This window comes from Acinonyx jubatus, chromosome E2, assembly GCF_027475565.1.
Source record: "Acinonyx jubatus isolate Ajub_Pintada_27869175 chromosome E2, VMU_Ajub_asm_v1.0, whole genome shotgun sequence".
Taxonomy (NCBI): Eukaryota; Metazoa; Chordata; class Mammalia; order Carnivora; family Felidae; genus Acinonyx; species Acinonyx jubatus.
Genome location: NC_069396.1, coordinates 41199993 through 41217916, shown reverse-complemented (window position 1 = coordinate 41217916; position 17924 = coordinate 41199993). Strand labels below are relative to the sequence as shown.

Genomic DNA, 17924 nt, shown 5'->3' with positions numbered 1-17924 from the left:
ATGACCTGAGCCAAAACCAAGAGACGCTCAACCGACTGAGCCACCCAAGCACTTCAAGGGAAAAAAATATATTTTTAGATGAAGAGATTAGATTATAAAACAGTATGTGTAGAATGATCACAATTTTATTTAAAAGGAAAATTTTATTTAAAAAGAAAGAAAGCACATGTATGTATGTGTATTAAGGTGACCAACCATCCCGGTTTACCTGGGACTGAGAGGTTTTCCCAGAATGTGAGAATTACAGTGCTAAAACTGGAAAAGTCTGAGGCAAACTTGAATGAGTTGACTGTTCTAATATGTGGGTCTTTATATGTATTTCTTACGTGTATAAATACATACACACACATATTTGTATATGGTCACACTCACATATGCCATAAGTACATAGAAAAAAAGACTGGAAGAATGGAAAAATATTAACAGAAATTCTCTTTGGCAGGTGAAATGGGTGTATTAGTAGCTGAGGTTTTCCAGAAAAACGATGGATATATGTAGGATGTGTATATAGATATTTCTAGAGAGAGGTTTATTTTAAGGAACTGGCTCACACGATTATAGAGGCTGGCAAATCCAGAATCCACAGGGCAGCCAGCTGGCTGGAAACTCAGGCAGGATTTCTGTGGTACACTCTTGAGGCAGAATTCCTTCTGTAGGAACTCTCAGTTTGGGCTCATAAGGCCTTCAACTGATTGGATGGGACCCACCCACTTATCAAGGGTAATCTGTTTTACGTCAAGTCAGTTGCCGATAGATGTTTATCACATCTGCAGAATTCCTCCACAGCAGCATCCATCTAACATGTGACCAAACAACCGGGCACCATAGCCTAGCCAAGTTGACACATAAAATTAACCATCAAAACGGGTAATTTAAATTTTCTTTGTGTTTTGTTTTAAAATATTTTACCTGTGTTCTATTATGAATATACATTATTTTCATAATGGAGGAAATAATTTTTTAAATGGTTAGGCATTCAGCTAAGACGGTTGACGTGGGGGAATAAATGAGTTAGGGCATGTAAAGTGCTTAGTTTGGTGCGTCAGTAAATGCTGGAACCCAGTGTTTTCTCTGTACTATTACATGTTGTCTGGGCCATACCTGTCCTTTACTTTTCTATTCCAGTAGAGGAAGGAAAGTTTTTTGAGATTATGTTCCTCTTTGTGATTTTATTTCCCTCAAACACCCACTCCTGTGGCTGATGTTTTTTTGCGGATGTGTCATAGGCACATATTCTAGATGTGAGTATAGAAGATATGAAAACCTTCAGAAGGAAGCCACTAATGGCAAAGGCAATGGAAGACAAGGCAAACATGTTACCACATCTCTTGTAAGTGGAAATCAGGAGAGGAGCATTGTGGTAAAGAGTAAACTAGTCCCTACTAGAAGGTGACAGAAGGCCTTTGTGCCAGCCTTTTTCCAGGAGGCTTTGTGCTCAGAGTTGACTGGTGGGGTAGAGGGTGGAGCAGTGAGGGTGAACACGGAGAGTGTTGACTCCGATGGTTCCCTATTGGAGGGCACAGTGTTTGATTGGAGAGAGCATTTGTAACATGGGAAGAGGGGCATGGCTTCATCAGGGATGGAATGTGTGAATTCGGGGAAGTCCGTAGAGGCTGTACCAAGATTTGGTAGAAAAACAGACAAAGTAAGGTGAATACTAAAGACATGAGGTAAGCCAAGGACACCTTGGAGTTGGGCTGAAGGGAGCCAAAGTGCGCCCACCCTCTGGTTGCCTCAGGTAGGGGGCTCCCTTCCCACACTGATCCGGTAGTAAGAGATCCGCCACATGTACCAGAGCAGTTAGTTACTAGTCATCAGCAAAGCAGCTGTTGACCCAGCTCCTACAATGAGGGGAGTCTCAGGAGGAATTTGGGAAAGGGCTGTGTCTCGGGCAAAGATGAGGTCCCGAGAAAAAGGTGTTTATAGAACAAAAGGATTAAACTGAATGCTCGGTGAGTGTCCAGGGACGGTGCCTATGTGTCATTTGTCCTCTCCTGGTTCAGGGAAGTGCGGATCATAAATATGGAGTGGCTTCTCCATTTTGTCTTGTTTGTTCTATCTGTTGGCAGCTTGCCTGGGAGGAACTGTGGCCCAAGAGAGGGCAGGAGGTTATTCTCATGGGGAGCTGTCCAGCTGACTTAGAGCTGTGCGGTGGCCACGCCTGGAGGCTTACATTGTTCTTGGCTTTTATCATCACTTACAACTGTTGAGTCTACCCACGATGTGAACCAGGGTGTCACCCCACCTCTAAAGAAAGTTAGCAAACTTGTTTAGAGAGAGCTAAAGGTTTGGGGTGACTGGTGGTGTCTACACAAGGAAAGCCTTCCTTATTCTGGCTTTTGGGGCAGGGGGGTTCTAGCCTAAAGGGTAGCTGACTAGTCACAGAATTCATCTGTGTAGGCAGAGTCCTGCTCAGCAGTCAGTGATACGCCTGCTCAGGGAGATGCCAGGGCAGAAAAGCCATCTCCTTATATAATACCTACCAAATACCCAGTTCTTCATCCTAAAATAAGAACAGACTCCTAGATGTGAACAAATGACAAGCATCATTGGATATAAAGGAGGTAAAAATACAGAGAAAGAGGGAGACCTACGTAAGCAGAGAAACTTCAAAGGAAAGTCAGATGGGGCGCCTGGGTGGCTCAGGCAGGTGAGCATCTGACTCGTGATCTCAGCTCAGGTCTTAATCTCAGGGTTGTGAGTTTAAGTCCCACATTTGGGTCCGTGCTAAGCGTGAGGCCTACTTAAAAAAACAAATAAAAGGAAACAGATAATATAGAGAATGCAGGAGATATAAAACAATAAAATGCCATAAAAGAAGTGCAATTATTAAGAGCAAGATTAGAAATGATTACCAGAGGGGCGTCTGGGTGGCTCAGTTGGTTAAGCGTCCAACTTCAGCTCAGGTCATGATCTCACAGTTTGTGAGTTCGAGTCCCGCATCGGACTCTGTGCTGACAGCTCAGAGCCTGGGGCCTACTTCAGATTCTGTGTCTCCCTCTCTCTGCCCCTCCTCTGCTCATGCTCTGACTCTGTCTTTCAATAATAAATAAATGTTAAAAAAAATTTTTTTTTTAAATAAATGATTACCAGAATCTAAAGAAAATTAGAAAGGCCAAAAGACAAATTGGTCAATTCTGCCAGAGCATAAGGAGACAGACAATTGGGAATGGAGAGGAAGGTAATAGATGGAGGACCCATCCAGGAAGTCCAACCTTAGATCGTCAGGAACCTCAGAAAGAAAGATTGAAGAAAATGGGCAGACCGACATTAATAGTTGAAGGGCATAGTTGAAGTCTCTGAAGACTAACGCTAGGACCTGCAGAGTACCCGGTACGATGAATGAAAAAGACCCACACCCAGATATACCTGAATGAAATATCAGTGGATCCAGAAGGACAAGACAGCCCCAGCACCCACAAATGAATAGCGAGCTGGGACTCCAAAGGGTTTCATCCTCAGGGTAAGGTGAACTGGAAACAAACCAGCCCTCAGTCCTCTCTGGAGGAAGGTTCCTTACTCCTAAAAATTTTCCAAGGATAGTGTCCAGGACACAAAGACAGACAGACAGACAGACAGACAGTGACTGGGAACTAATAGAAGTAGCACATAATAATAAAGAGTCCAGATATAGAATTATCAGACAAAGAGTATAAAGCAACTGGTGGCTGTTAGGCTTAAAGAAATAAAAGCCTCCAAAATATCTTCTGAGAACTAAAAAGCATCACAATACTGGGTTTGAAAAAGAAACAGAATTTTTAGAACTGGAAAATACAATAACCTAAATTAAGAATTCACTGGATGGGCTTAACTCTGGATGAGACCTACCAGGATGGTAAATTAGTGAATTGAAAAATAGATCAGAAGCAGGTAACCATAGGATGGCATGGAGTGCTCCAAGGTTGTGGTATCAGTAGATCACAGACAGGAAGCGACATAGGGATATATTTGATCCAGAGAGTTAGACTTATGACTAGACTAGGGCGTCTTCCACAACTGAAGACAATATGACAACACGTGGATTATACTTGCCCAAGGAGCGCAAGCACAGTCGGGTAAATGAAGAGCTGTCTTAGCGAAAGAGCAGAGGACAGGTTTTCTTCAGAGCAGTTCAGCCACAGCAGGGTGTTTAACAGGTAAGAGGGGACATGTCAATTGGGAAACAAACAGAACCCCTAAGGAGCTAGAGTTTTATCACTGGAGAAAATGCCTTTCAGGAATGAAGCCAAAATAAGGATATTTTCAAATCCAAACTGAGTGCTGCCACCAGGAAGCCTACATTAAAGGCAATTCTAAAAGAGAGTATGCATCAGGAGGAGGAAAATAATTCGGACGTGGATGTATCAGAAACAAGGTAGAAATAAGAGTAAAAAAAGACATAGTGAATATGTTAGTAAATGTAAGTGAACATAAATTCCATAGAACAATATCTTTTGGGATTTAAAAATACATAGAATTCTGGGTCGCCTGGGTGGCTCATTTGGCTAAGTGTCTGACTTTGGTTCAGGTCATATCTCGCAGTTCATGGGTTCGAGCCCCGCGTCAGGCTCTGTGCTGATGGCTCAGAACCTGGAGTCTGCTTTGGATTCTGTGTCTCCCTCTTTCTCCGTCTCTCCCCCATTTGTGTTCTGTCTCTCTCTCTCCCAAAAATAAACCTAAAAAAATTTTTTTTTAATTTTAAATACATAGAATTCATATGCACAACAATAACAGCATATAATCAGGAAGGGAGTCAATGGAGTTTGTCTTCTAAAGTCTTTATGTCATTCTGGAGAGGGGAAAGGTGTTGATTCATTCTATAGTGTGAAAATATGCATGATGAAATTTGTGCAAACAGAATGTGTATAACTTCTAAACTAGTATGGGGAAAGAATGATTTTTTTTTTTATCAGTCCAAATGAAGGCAAGAAAAAATAGGACAAGTGATAAAATAGAAAACACAAAATAAAAAGTTAGATTTAAAGGCAAATGTATCAGGAGTGAGTAAGTACACACTAAATAGACTAAATATTAAATTAATATTTGTTAAGTAGAGCCCTGGGAGGTTGGATGGTGAGCCATAGTGAGACCACAAAGAAAAGTGAAATAGAGAAGTTTATAACTCACAGGTACCTAGAGGGGCCACACGGGGGGTCAAGGCAAGGTGCCTGGGTACATGAGCGTCTGTGAGTGACATGCTAGGGTTCTTGGATGGAGACCAGATTGGTCAATTCAAACTAAAAAGAGCAGGGTTTTGGTAAGCTTCGGGCCGTCTTACCTATGAGGCAGTGAGGGGAAGGCCCTAGGAGGTGGAGAGAATGCTTATCACGTGGGGGAATACCACCAGGAATTTACATTTACCCATGACTCTGCAGGATGTGACCAAAGTCCTGTGCATGGGGGAGGCTAGCATCCACTCAAGGCCTCACGCAGGCCGTACATAATGGGTTGCGAGGCAGAAATACTATGGAGTGGTGTAGCTAAATTCTCAGTGGCAACCCTGTGTTGCCATTAAGCTATACATCTCAGTCAGAAAGGTGCAGAAAGGTCAAAAATGAAAGGGCAGAAAAACCCATACTACTCAAATATAAACCAAAAGAGAAATCATTAGAAATAATAAGAGATTTTAGCAAAGTTGATAGAAACAACATCAGTTTATAACAATGAATTGTATTTCATTGGAGGAACAAATATCTAAAAAGTAGAGTACTTCTGTTGGGAAAATGATAAAACTATACTGATAATTTGGTGGGTAAAAAACTTACAAGTTGATAGGTTTTTGATTTGGAGAATTTTGTTCCCCATTCAGTGTGAAGATGCTCTCCATAGCCTTCCGGCTTGCATTGTGCCTGATGAAAATCTGCTGTTGCTATCATCTTTGTTCCTCTGAACATGATATGTCTTTTTTCTCAGGCTTCTTTTAATAATTTTTCTTTGTTACTGGTTTTTAGCAATTTAATTAGGATGTCCCTTAGTGTAATTTCTTTATGTTTATTCTGCTTGAGGTTGACTGAGCTTGGAAATAATTTAGCTGTTGTTTCTTCAATATTCTTTTCTATTCTTCTTTCTCTCACCTCTCCTGGGACCACTTGATATTGTCCCATGGGTCTCTGATGGCTCTGTTCATTTATTCCCTCAGTCTTCTTTCTCTCTGCTTCAGTTGGATAGTTTCTATTGCTGTCTTCCAGTTCTCTAATCTTTTTTTCTGCAGTGTCTAATCTGTATTTTTATAACCATACAGTGTATGGTTTCCCTCATATATTGCATTTTTCCATCTCTAGAAGGTCCATTTGAGTCATTTATATTTTCCATTTCTCTTCTCATCTCTCCTCATCCATTTCTCTACTGTCTTGAGCATATTTATAATAGCTGTTTAGGAATCTCTGTTGGTCAATGCCATCATCTCTCTCACTTCTGGAACTGTTCTATTGATTTTTTTTCCCTCTGATCACAGACCATATTTTATTACTTATTATTCCCATGCTTGCTTGGATGCTGGATATTGTAGATTTTGTGTTGTTGGATGCTAGATGTAGTGCATTGCTTTTAAATAGCATTAGATTTTGTTCTGGTGCACACTTACGTTACTTGACCTTGGTTGGGTTCTTTCAAAGTTTGCTTTTCTTGGGGTAGGCCCAAGGCACCTTTTAGTCTAGGGCTACCTTAGCTTCATTACAAAGGCAGTGATACCCTTCTGAGGGTTATCTCCAGTGCCCCTTCTATTATAAGGTCTTTCCACTCTGGTTACTGGGCGTGTGTACTACTCCTAGTTCTTGGTGAATGTCAAGAATGGTTCTGCCTCCTCATTTCTAATGGTTCTTTCTCAGCCTCAGGTAGTTTGCTGTCACGCGTGTGCAGATCAGTAGTCCTCAGCCAGAGATTTGTAGTGACTACCCACCCCCCTAAAGATCTCCGGAGCCCTTTCTCTGCCTGCCCCACAGTCTCTAGCTACGTTGGCCTCTTTGATCTCTGACTCCTCAACCTGGCAGGTCCACTAGGTTCTGTTTGGAGTTTTCCTGTCCTGTCCTGCAGCCTGCCAGTAAGCAATTGTAGTACTCACTTTGTTATTTCCTTCCTCAGGGATCACAGCCCTGCATTGTGTATCGTCTAAAGGCAGAAAACTTGTTTCTTAGGTTTTGCCTCGTTTTCCAGCTGAAGGGGTAAATCTATCTCTACAACTCTGTCTTGGCTGGAAGCAGAAGTCTTTGCATTTTCAACATTCTTCTTTAACCATTTATCATTAACCCAGTTGAATGTGTCCAATAAAATAATAGTTGTTAGTTTTCAGTGAAAGAAATGAGTTCTGGGTCTTGTATGTTTTTGAGTTACAGTTGACAAGCTAACCTTAAAATGTCTACATGTCGTCTACATTGTCATGTATTCCTGATGCACATAACAAGCACGCGGCTACTGCCACATGCCACTCTCTCTGCACATTTGACGACACCCAAACTGCTGTTCAACAAATCAGGTTCACTCACATCACACTACACAGATGTCACAGCAGCGTTAGATTGCTGTAAAAGTTTCGAAGCCGTTCTCTTAGTTTCTGTATTGATCTTGTGGACAAGTAACAAATAGCTGGAGACCGACACCCATCTGAGGGTCACACTTGGAGTAGCATTTCTGCAGAGAATCCCACAAGTCTGTATACAGAATACAGGCCGAATGACTATCGGCAAGAAAATGGGTACATAGAATTTAGTATAATGATACAGTTAAGTATTCTACAGCCACACAAAACAGATGCGTGAGTCTTGGAGACATAAGACACTAAAATACATACAGCCCTTTGTGCACCTGTTGTGCATCTTGATTCTCTTCATGTGTGGTTCCAACACTGGCACACCAGACTGAGTCGTAGCAACACGTGGATAGGCGGTAACACTATAAAGGTACTCAAGGCAGCTCTATGATTGGGGCAGGACACGTGGGAATATCTGGGGTACTTAAAACGTTCTGTGTTTTTTATCTTACTATTGAATTATAGTTGACGTACAATGTTAATATCAGTTTCAGGTGTACAGCATAGTGATTGTACAACTCTATACATTAGGCAGTGTTCACCACCATAACACAGTTACCACCTGTCACCATACATTAATACAGTATTATCGACTATATTCCCTACGCTGTACTTTTCATGTCCATGATTTTTATTTTATTTCATTTATTTTACACCTGGAAGTGTTAACCTCTTAACACTTTAAATAGTGTAAAATAGTTAAACCTATTTTGCCCATCCCCCTACCGTCTCCCTTCTGGCAACCACCATTTTGTTCTGTTTGTTCATTTTGTCCCTTAGATCACACATATAAGTGAAATCATATGGTATTTGTCTTTCTCTGTCAGACTTATTTCATTTAACTTAATATGCTCTAGGTCCATCCATGTCATAAAATGGCAAGATCTCATTCGTTTTTATGGCTGAGGAATATTCCATTGTATATCTATCTATACCACATCTTCTATATCCATTCACCTACTGATGGACATTTCGATTGCTTCCATATCTTGACTATTGTATATGCTGCAGTAAACATAGCAGTATGTATATCTTTTTTTTTTTAAGTTTGTTTATTTATTTTGAGAGAGAGCACGCATGAGGCAGAGAGGGAGAGAATCTCAAGCAGACTCTACACTGTCAGCCCCAGAGCCCAACACAGGGCTTGAACTCACGAACCGTGAGATCATGACCTGAGCTGAAATCAAAGGTAGGATGCTTAACTGACTGAGCCACCCAGGCACCTCAGAGGTATGTATATCTTTTTCAATTGGTGTTTTGTTTTCTTTGAGTAAATACCCAGAGGTGAAATTACTGGATCATTATGGTATTTCTATTTTTAATTTTTTGAGGACTCTCCATGCTGTTTTCCACAGGGGTTGTCCCAGTTTACCTTCCCACCAACAGTACACAAGGGTTCCCTTTTCTCCCCCAACACTTGTTAATTTCTTGTCTTTTCAATACTAGCTATTCTGACTGGTGTGAGGTGATATCTCATCATGGTTTTGATTTGCATTTCCCTAATGATTAGTCATGTTAAGCATCTTTTCTTGTGCCTGTTGGCCATCTGTAGGTCTTTGGAAAAAATGTCTATTCAGGCCCTCTACGCATTTTCTAATCAGATGGTTTTTTGGTGTGGAGTTGTAGAAGTTCTTTATATATCTTGGATGTTAATCCCTTATCAGATATATTATTTGCAGGTATCTTCTCCCATTCAGTTTCCTTTGCTGTGCAGAAGCTTTTCATTTTGGTGTAGTCCCAATAGTTTATTTTTGCTTTTGTTTCCCTCTCCTGAAACAGATCCATAAATGTGTTGCCAAGGCCAGTATCGAAGAGATTACTGTCTATGCTCTCTTTTAGGAGTTCTGTGGTTTCAGGTCTCACATTTAGGTCTTTAGTTCATTTTGAGTTTATTTTTGTGGATGGTGTAATAAAGTGATCCGGTTTCATTCTCTTACATGTTGCTGTCCAGTTCTCCCAGCACCATTTATTGAAGAGACTGTCTTTTCCCCTTTGTGTATTCTCGCCTCCTTTGTCATAGGTTAATTGACCATATAAGCATGTACAGTTTGTAGTATATCTTGAAATCTGGGATTATGATACCTCCAGCTTTGTCCTTTCTCAAGATTGCTTTGCCTATTCAGGGTCTTTTGTGTTTCCATACAGATTTTAGGATTATTTGTTTCAGTTCTGTGAAAAATGCTAGTGGTATTTTGCTAGGGATTGCATTAAGTCTGTGGATTGCTTTGGGCAGTATGGACATCTTAGGAGTATTCTTCCAGTCCATGAGCATAGAATGTTTTCCCATTTTTTTGTGTCGTCTTCAGTTTCTTTCATCAGTGTCTTATAGTTTTCAGAGTACAGAGTTTCATTCCTTGATTAAATTTATTCTTAGGTATTTTATTCTTGTGGTGCAATTATAAATGGGATTTCTTTTTAATGTCCTGTTTCTTCACCTATATGGTAATTATATGATGGTTCATTATAATTATTTGTTAAAGTATGCATTTATCTTTTTTTTAAAACTTTTTTTTTAAATTTTTTTTTTTTAACGTTTATTTTTGAGACAGAGAGAAACAGAGCATGAGCAGGGGAGGGGCAGAGAGAGAGGGAGACATAGAATCTGAAACAGGCTCCAGGCTCTGAGCTGTCAGCACAGAGCCCAACGCGGGGCTCGAACTCATGGACCGTGAGATCATGACCTGAGCCGAAGTCGGACGCTTAACTGACCAAGCCACCCAGGCGCCCCTGCACTTATCTTTTATATGTTTTTCTATAAGTATATTTGACAATTTAAAAAACTTTAAATCATAGCATTTCACCAGAAGAAGTAAAATCAGAAATGATCAGTACAAGTTTCCTCTGGGATGCCCAGGGGGTGGAAAAGGAAACATTTGTTTTATTAAAAAACATTTTTTTTAGGGGCACCTGGGTGGCTCAGTCGGTTAAGCGTCCGACCTCGGCTCAGGTCATGATCTCATGGTTCGTGGGTTCAAGCCCCACATCAGGCTCTGTGCTGTCAGCTCAGAGCCTGGAGCCTGCTTCAGATTCTATGTCTCCCTCTCTCTCTGCCCCTCCTCTGCTTGCTGTCTGTCTCTCAAAAATAATAAACATTAAAAAAATATTTTTAATTTTTTTTTTTTAAATCAACTATTTCAGGGCACTTGGCTGGCTCAGTCAGTGGAGCTTGTGACTCTTGATCTCAGGGTTGTAAGTTCAAGCCCCATGTTGGGTGTAGAGATTACTTAAAAATAAAAATCTTCAATAAAAAAAATAAAGTATTTCTCCCACTATTAACTGTTTTTGGTTTTTTTTTTTACAAATTATTTCTACCTTTTTTATTTGTTTTGTTTTAAATTAAAAAAATTTTTTTTCAACATTTATTTATTTTTGGGACAGAGAGAGACAGAGCATGAACGGGGGAGGGGCAGAGAGAGAGGGAGACACAGAATCGGAAACAGGCTCCAGGCTCCGAGCCATCAGCCCAGAGCCCGATGCGGGGCTCGAACTCAGGGACCGCGAGATCGCGACCTGGCTGAAGTCGGACGCTTAACCGACTGCGCCACCCAGGCGCCCCTGTTTTGTTTTAAATTTAAATTTGCCAGCCTGCAAGGCTGGGAGTAAGGCCCACATGGTACCCAGAGAGACCTACCCCATCCCAGAATTGGGCAGCCTCTGTGTGTGGCTCTACCTGTTCAGGGCTGGTCATGGCATGAAAACTGACCAAGAGAACCATTGAAGAAATAACTCTTTTCTCAAGCATCATTTTGCCAGAATTTTATATTGAAATTGTATGCCCTCTTTAGTCTTTTATTTCTCTTATCATTAAACCATTGAATTTAGTATGACATAAAATTTGTTTTAGCATTAGGATTTGGGAAGGCAATTATAACTATGTAAAAAATTAAACTATCTTAATTTTTCTTCTGGAAGGAATATAGGGTATAAATAAGTATATCTATACAGGGGCACCTGAGTGGCTCAGTTGGTTAAACATCCGACTCTAGATTTTGCCTCAGGTCATGCTCACACAGTTCGTGAGTTCGAGTCCCACATGGGGCTGTCAGTGCAGAGCCTGTTTAGGATTCTCACTCTCTGCTCTCTGCCCCCCACCCTTGGTCTCAAAATAAATAAATAAACTTTAAAAGAAAAGTATATCCATGTAGAGGCATATGCAACAGTTACGGGCAGGGGTTAGATCATTACCATCAAAGAAGTGTGTGCCCAGCCATGCCCAGCCTCTAGAAGCTCCATCCCAGGCCCTCCGGGAGGGGACAAACAGTATTCCCAGGGTGGAGGGTGGGGGGTGGGGGGTTGGGGGGGGCCTCCCAAGGAGCCCCATGGGCCCCGGGGGCTGGGCTGCCCACCACTTGCCTGGCAGTGGCCGCCTCAAGTTAACTTCAGAGTGCAGATACAAGCCTGTGATGTTTTTGTCTGCCAGCCAGTTGCAGAAGGAAGAGGAGAAAGGAGGTGCTGAGCTAGAAGAACTGATGGAAAAGCTGGCCGTCCTGCAAATGCAGAAAAAGAGCCTGCTGTTAGAGAAGAACCGCCTGACAGCTGAAAACAAAGCACTGGGAGCTGAACTCGAAAGGGCACAGAAAATAAATAGGTTTTTATCTATCTTTTCTTCAGCCGGGTTTTTTATTTTTATTTTTTTTTTTGTATTAAAAAGAGACCAATATTCCGTTTTATTTTCTTTGTCTAATACTGGCTAGGAAATGGAAAAGGATCATTGAGATTATTGGATATCAAAACAAAAGCCCAGTAAAGGCTTTGCTGTTGACCAGCATTAGCCAACATTTCTCAAGGCTATGGTTCAATTATAGTTGATAGTCATAATGATGACCCTAAGACTGAAAGTCCTGGAAGTTATTTCCTATGCATTTTGGGGTAACTGGATTCCTTTTTCAAAAGCATCTTTTAGAACATGGGCCAAAAAATTAAGAGAATAATACATAAGTAACCTATTAATTGTGTGAAGCATTTTTTGATTCTTGCTGACTTGGCCGGCAATCAGTAATTATGCTTCATTCAAAATTAAACTCGGTTACCTATTCTCACCCTGAAACTCAAAGGAAGATTTGGGTTGCCGAAGAATACATTTAAATGCTAACATACTTGCTGTGTTTACAATTCAGATAGTCTCTATGCCCTAGCCATGCAGGCTAATGAGTTTTTTATTCCACCATTTGGGGGGACTCTTTAGGAGGTCTCAAAAGAAAATTGACATCCTCAAAAAGCAGGTGGAAAAAGCCATGGAGAACGAAATGTCTGCTCACCAGTACCTGGCAAATCTTGTTGGCCTGGCAGAGAATATGACCCAGGAGCGCGACAGTCTTATGTATTTGGTAAGCTCCCCCAGTTAACTTCGAGTCCACTGCAAGTTAATACGCAAACATAGTTTTAAGAGTGTTGTCTTTATAAAATTACCCGTAAAAACCTTCATCTTTTTACATTTTAACTGCACATTTTCAGATTCTCCAAAATTTTTGCTTCCAACCATGGGGGAAACACATTTTTGAAAGGCGGATAACCTACACTTTTAAATAATGGTAAATGAAACTCTAGAAGACAAACTCATAGAATTAGTTGATCCAGCCAAATAGAACAGGGTCGCCAGGCATTTATCACACATGCAGACGCGTCTTCATATTCTCCCTGTAAGGCTGACTTAATGTGTTCCCTGTTTGAAGATGAAATATGAGCACCATGGACAGCGTAAATAGAGTCCATCCCTCGCTGCTCCTGGCGACCCTAGTCCCAAGGAAAGGACCGCGTGGGTTATCGGTGGTCCTAGATGGTGGAGCACTGCCCCGCCAGCCCGCGTGATGCCAAGGGCATGGTTCTTGGCATTTCCACATTAGTGTTAAAAGGTGTCAGCGGCAGACTGTGCAGTGAAAGGAGGCACGCTCTTTGCCAAGCTCCACACAGTGAAAAAAGCCCGATAGAATTTACCACAAAATGGGACTTATGGAGCGGTGTCTCCAAGTGGTGAAATTACAGGCAATTAAGAAAAAAATCTAGGCCTGTTTGCATTTTATGATTTTTCAACTTTGAACACATGTTGCTTACATTCATTTAAACATGTTTGGGGCGCCTGGGTGGCTTGGTCGGTTAAGCGGCCAACTTTGGCTCAGGTCATGATCTCACGGTCTGTGAGTTTGAGCCCCGTGTCGGGCTCTGTGCTGACAGCTGGGAGCCTGGAGCCTGTCTCAGATTCTGTGTCTCCCTCTCTCTGACCCTCCCCCGTTCATGCTCTGTCTCTCTCTCTCTCAAAAATAAATAAACGTTAAAAAAAATTTTTTAAATAAACATGTTTGTTTAAGCAGTGTTGCAAATCTCTGGTAGCATATGATTAGAAATAATAATTTAGTGCATGCCATGACAGAGGAAACTAGCAGATTTTCTGAGACATTTGGAAATTGGCAAACTTGGAATCACTCAACCCCTCTCCCAAGTGAATGGGGTGTGGAGAGTCTGTCAGGATGTGCCACAGGCTTATTCCCATTTGTTAGGAAGGTATCAAGTTCCTCCTTTGAGGGGGCGCCTGGGTGGCTCAGTCAGTTGAGCGTCCCTGGGATTGAGCCCCGCATCAGGCTCTGGACAGAGTGTGGAGCCTGCTTAAGATTCTCACTCTCTCCCTCTGCCCCTTTCCCCTCGCTCAGGATCTCTCTCTCTCTCTCTTTCTGTCTCTGTGTGTGTGTGTGTCTCTGTCTCTCCACAACAACAACAACAACAACAACAAAAGTTCTGGGTGCCTGGGTGGCTCAATCAATTAAGCTTCCAACTTCGGCTTAGGTCATGATCTCCCAGTTTGTGAGTTCAAGCCCCATGTCAGGCTCTGTGTTGACAGCTCAGAGCCTGGAGCCTGCTTCGGATTCTGTGTCTTCTCTCTCTGCCCCTCCCCCACTCACTCTGTCTGTCTCTCTCTCTCTGTGTCTCAAAAATAAATAAACATTAAAAAAATTTTAAAGAAAAAATTCTCCATAGGATAATGAACATTAGGCTTTTAGCCATTGTTTATATAAGAGGAAATAGAAATATAAATAGCACACAGCTCTTGGGGGAAATGTGATCCTTATTTGTAATAAAAGAGATGCTAATTAAGCCAGGCTTGAGATCTCATTCTGCACTTATATTAAGGTTACCAAAAAAGTTGCTTTCTTAATTACAATAGTTGCTGCTAGGAGTGGTAAGATTGATTACACATTAATGGTGATTTCTAAGCCCTTCCCAGGTCTTTTGGAAGCAATGTGACTCAGACACAGCATGGTAGACCCCTAAGCCTGTATGCCCCCATCCCATCCGCCTCCTGAGAGGTCATCATCCTAACCCAAGTGCTGGGCTCGGGCATTTTCTGTAGTGGTGCTGAGTGCCCATTTCCCCCTTTGCCTTGCCTCCTGTGCTTCCCCACTGGAATAGCCAGAGCGCAAAGCAGAAGCTTGCTGAAAAACGGGGACCTCGCTGCCACGTGTCAGTACCACTGTAAAGGCGAAGTCATCTTGTTTGCAGCGCAGGGCACGCAGGCTTCCCCAGGAGGCAGGCCCTGCACCTCCCGTGTGGGCCAGCGATCACCCCAGGTTTCTGTGATGAAGTTTAGATCCTCCCCGATCCTCACATGGTCCCTCTTAGGTCCTCCCTTCCTATTTGTGGGCCCAGGATGGGAATCGAAACGGAAGTCATACGCTATTTGTCCAAATACTTGGAAGTTACAAGTTAAGCCAACAATCTGTAAATGAAATGTGTTCTCTCCCCCTGCCTTGAACTTTGTTATTATGGCCTGAACGCCAGGCTCAGGTTTAGAATCCTTAGACCCCTCGGACGTGGGGGAGCTGCTTTCAGCCCTCCCCAGCTGTGCCCACCGCAAGAGACATCTGTGTACCTACAGACACTGTTGTCCCCCTGGCCCTGCAAGCGCCTTGTGCCTGGGAGCCCCGAGACCAGCCGGGGTTCGGGGTGCTGCTTGCTGCCTCTGTCCTGGGACTGTGGGCCGAGTATCCCAACCTTACCCTGTCCTGGTCTCCTAGGCCTTAATTTATTGAGAATGGCACCTTAATTTCTTCTTTTAGTTTTTATTTTTGTTTTTTATTTTTGAGAGAGACACAGAGTATGTGCATGCAGGTCCGCTCATGCGGGGGCAGGGGGGTGGAGGCAGAGGGAGAAGGAGAGAGGGAATCTTAAGCAGGCTCCATGCCCAGCTGGGGGCTCAACTCCACGACTGTGAGATCACGACCTGAGCCGAAATCGAGAGTCAGACGCTTAACCGACTGAACCACCAGGGGGCCCCAAAAGGGGCACCTTAATTTGCAATCCCACATTTAGGATGAGTTTTCCACGTAACTTATGGCAAAGTTATTTAATGTTCTGTGTCTTATTTTTCATTTCTGAAGGAAATCAAATGAAATCAAATTGTGCTCATCTTTGCTTTTTTATTTTAGCATTTGAAATAATTTATAGTGTGTAGCAATTCATGTCCCATATGGATATTAATCTAAAGCACTCTGCTGCAAATGACATTCCTCTAAGATATAAAGCTGTCACATTTGGTTTGGTGAGTGGCATTGTGCATTCATGTTTATCCTTAATTTTGTAATTATTCAAATAGTCAAGGTAAAAGTATATTTGCATCTCGGCACTTATTCCTTGGGTCTGATTGAAGGAATGATATATCCCGCAAGAATAGAGATGTGTGCTGAAAACCCTTCCAACCTCTCACATTCCCCTGGTTTGAGGGGCTCGATCTTCCATTGGTGTCCAGGAGGGGCGCCCAGCCTGCTGTTCTGGGTTCTTGCCCCCTCCTCAGCTGTTGGCCCAAGTTCTGCCCACAGCCTTCAAACGGGGTGGAGGTTGGGGGCCAGACAGGTGCTGGGCCAGGACAAGTGGCAGAACGGAGATTACTTGTAAGTAGCAAGATTCTTCGCAGAAGAATTATTAATTTAATTTTTCTGTTCAACTAAGAGCCCATTATTTTTCTTTTTACTTCGCTCTTTAGGCTAAATGTTTAGAAAGTGAAAAGGATGGAGTTCTCAACAAAATCATAGAAGGCAACATTCGCTTGGGAAAGTTAGAGGAAAAAATCAAGGTAAGTGGCCATTTAACCTCAGAAGTTCCATTTCAAATGGAAACAGTGGCTTACTGGGGTCAGATTTCTGTGTTTAAAAAAAATGGTTCATTTTGCATGTATGTATCTCCAGTCATCTACAAAATAAAGCAGTACTGGGTTTCAGGAGCAGAAACCACTCATCAATCCACTCATCAATCCACTCATTAAATAGACCGGTTTATCTGCACAATAAGATGCCATGCAGCTATTGTTTTGTTTTTTGTTTTGTTTTGTTTTGTTTTGTTTCGTTTTGTTTTAAGATATGGAAAAATCTCCAGGCTCTATCCTGAGCTTAATGTGCAGGCTTTATTCTCAAGGCCAGCATTTATTGGTTCAGTTAGAGATCAGGGTTGACGTATTCCTCTCTTGCTCAATCCTAATTGCACCCTCTGGTTTCTCTGCCCAAGAAAGTCGTTGTCACTGCACCAACTCTCCCCTGCCAGGCCACCTCCCTCACCTGACCTCTGTTCTCCCTGCCATCTGTGTTCTTACTGCCGGCCTCTGCACCTGCATCCACAGCGTTACCAGCCAAACCGTTTTCTCTGGAGTGGGATCAGGGGTGTGGTCAGGGGCAGGGAGAGGATAGGCAGGCTAGAGGCCTTGGTGCAAGGCAGGGAACCTGTGGGTTTTGAAGGGGAGTGTAGCTCCACGTGTGGGTAATTAGATCTAGGACTTCTGTAGGATGACGATTTAAGGGCCTGATACAAGGAGAAATAGACTGATGACATTTACTATGTGGGGAAACTCACAAACTAAGACAAATGAAACATTGGCTAGCTCTGTGTAAATAAGTGTAGTGCTGGGTGAACAGCATGTGTACCTATATGTATGTGTATACACATATATACGTATGTATACACAAAATTTATAGATAAATAAATAAAATTTAACTTATAATTACTCAGGCCCAAATGTATGTCCTAATGCAAAAAATAGACTTTTTTCCCCTATATTTCATGAATATTGCTTAAATAACAAATATTAAGTTTTTGGAAGCCGCATGGCCTGACCATCTTGATTTTCAAGTGGTACAGACAGAGGTGCTGCCTGAGGGCCTCTCTGGCTTCCAGTAGGGTCTGCCACATGAAGTGTCTCTGAGCTACCCTGATCTGGGTTCTGGGCCTTCCCCAGGCGAGATCACCTCCATGTAACTAAATTCAGAGAAGACTAGCCTAGCCGCCAGCACATCGCTGTTCTCTTTTATAACAGGCAGTGGCCTTTGTGGTGAGGGACGCTCCCGCTGCGGGTCGGGGGCTCATCCCCTCTGTGGGCCACAGCAGCTCTGCTCCTGTTCCCAAATGTGCACTTTCGGGCATGGTGCTACTTGAAGAAAGGGTT

General features: G+C 42.4%; 1 protein-coding gene across 6 annotated transcripts in view; it reads left to right on the top strand.

The window, feature by feature from the left end:
• Positions 1 to 17924, top strand: part of CEP89 (centrosomal protein 89) — a 70495-nt gene that overhangs the window by 40295 nt on the left and 12276 nt on the right. For all 6 annotated transcript variants that reach the window (XM_053211187.1, XM_015073115.3, XM_027044932.2 and 3 more), the window contains 3 exons: positions 11925 to 12092; positions 12690 to 12831; positions 16476 to 16565. In XM_053211187.1, the coding sequence (XP_053067162.1) occupies positions 11925 to 12092; positions 12690 to 12831; positions 16476 to 16565 (400 nt within the window). The remainder of the gene's footprint in view (positions 1 to 11924; positions 12093 to 12689; positions 12832 to 16475; positions 16566 to 17924) is intronic.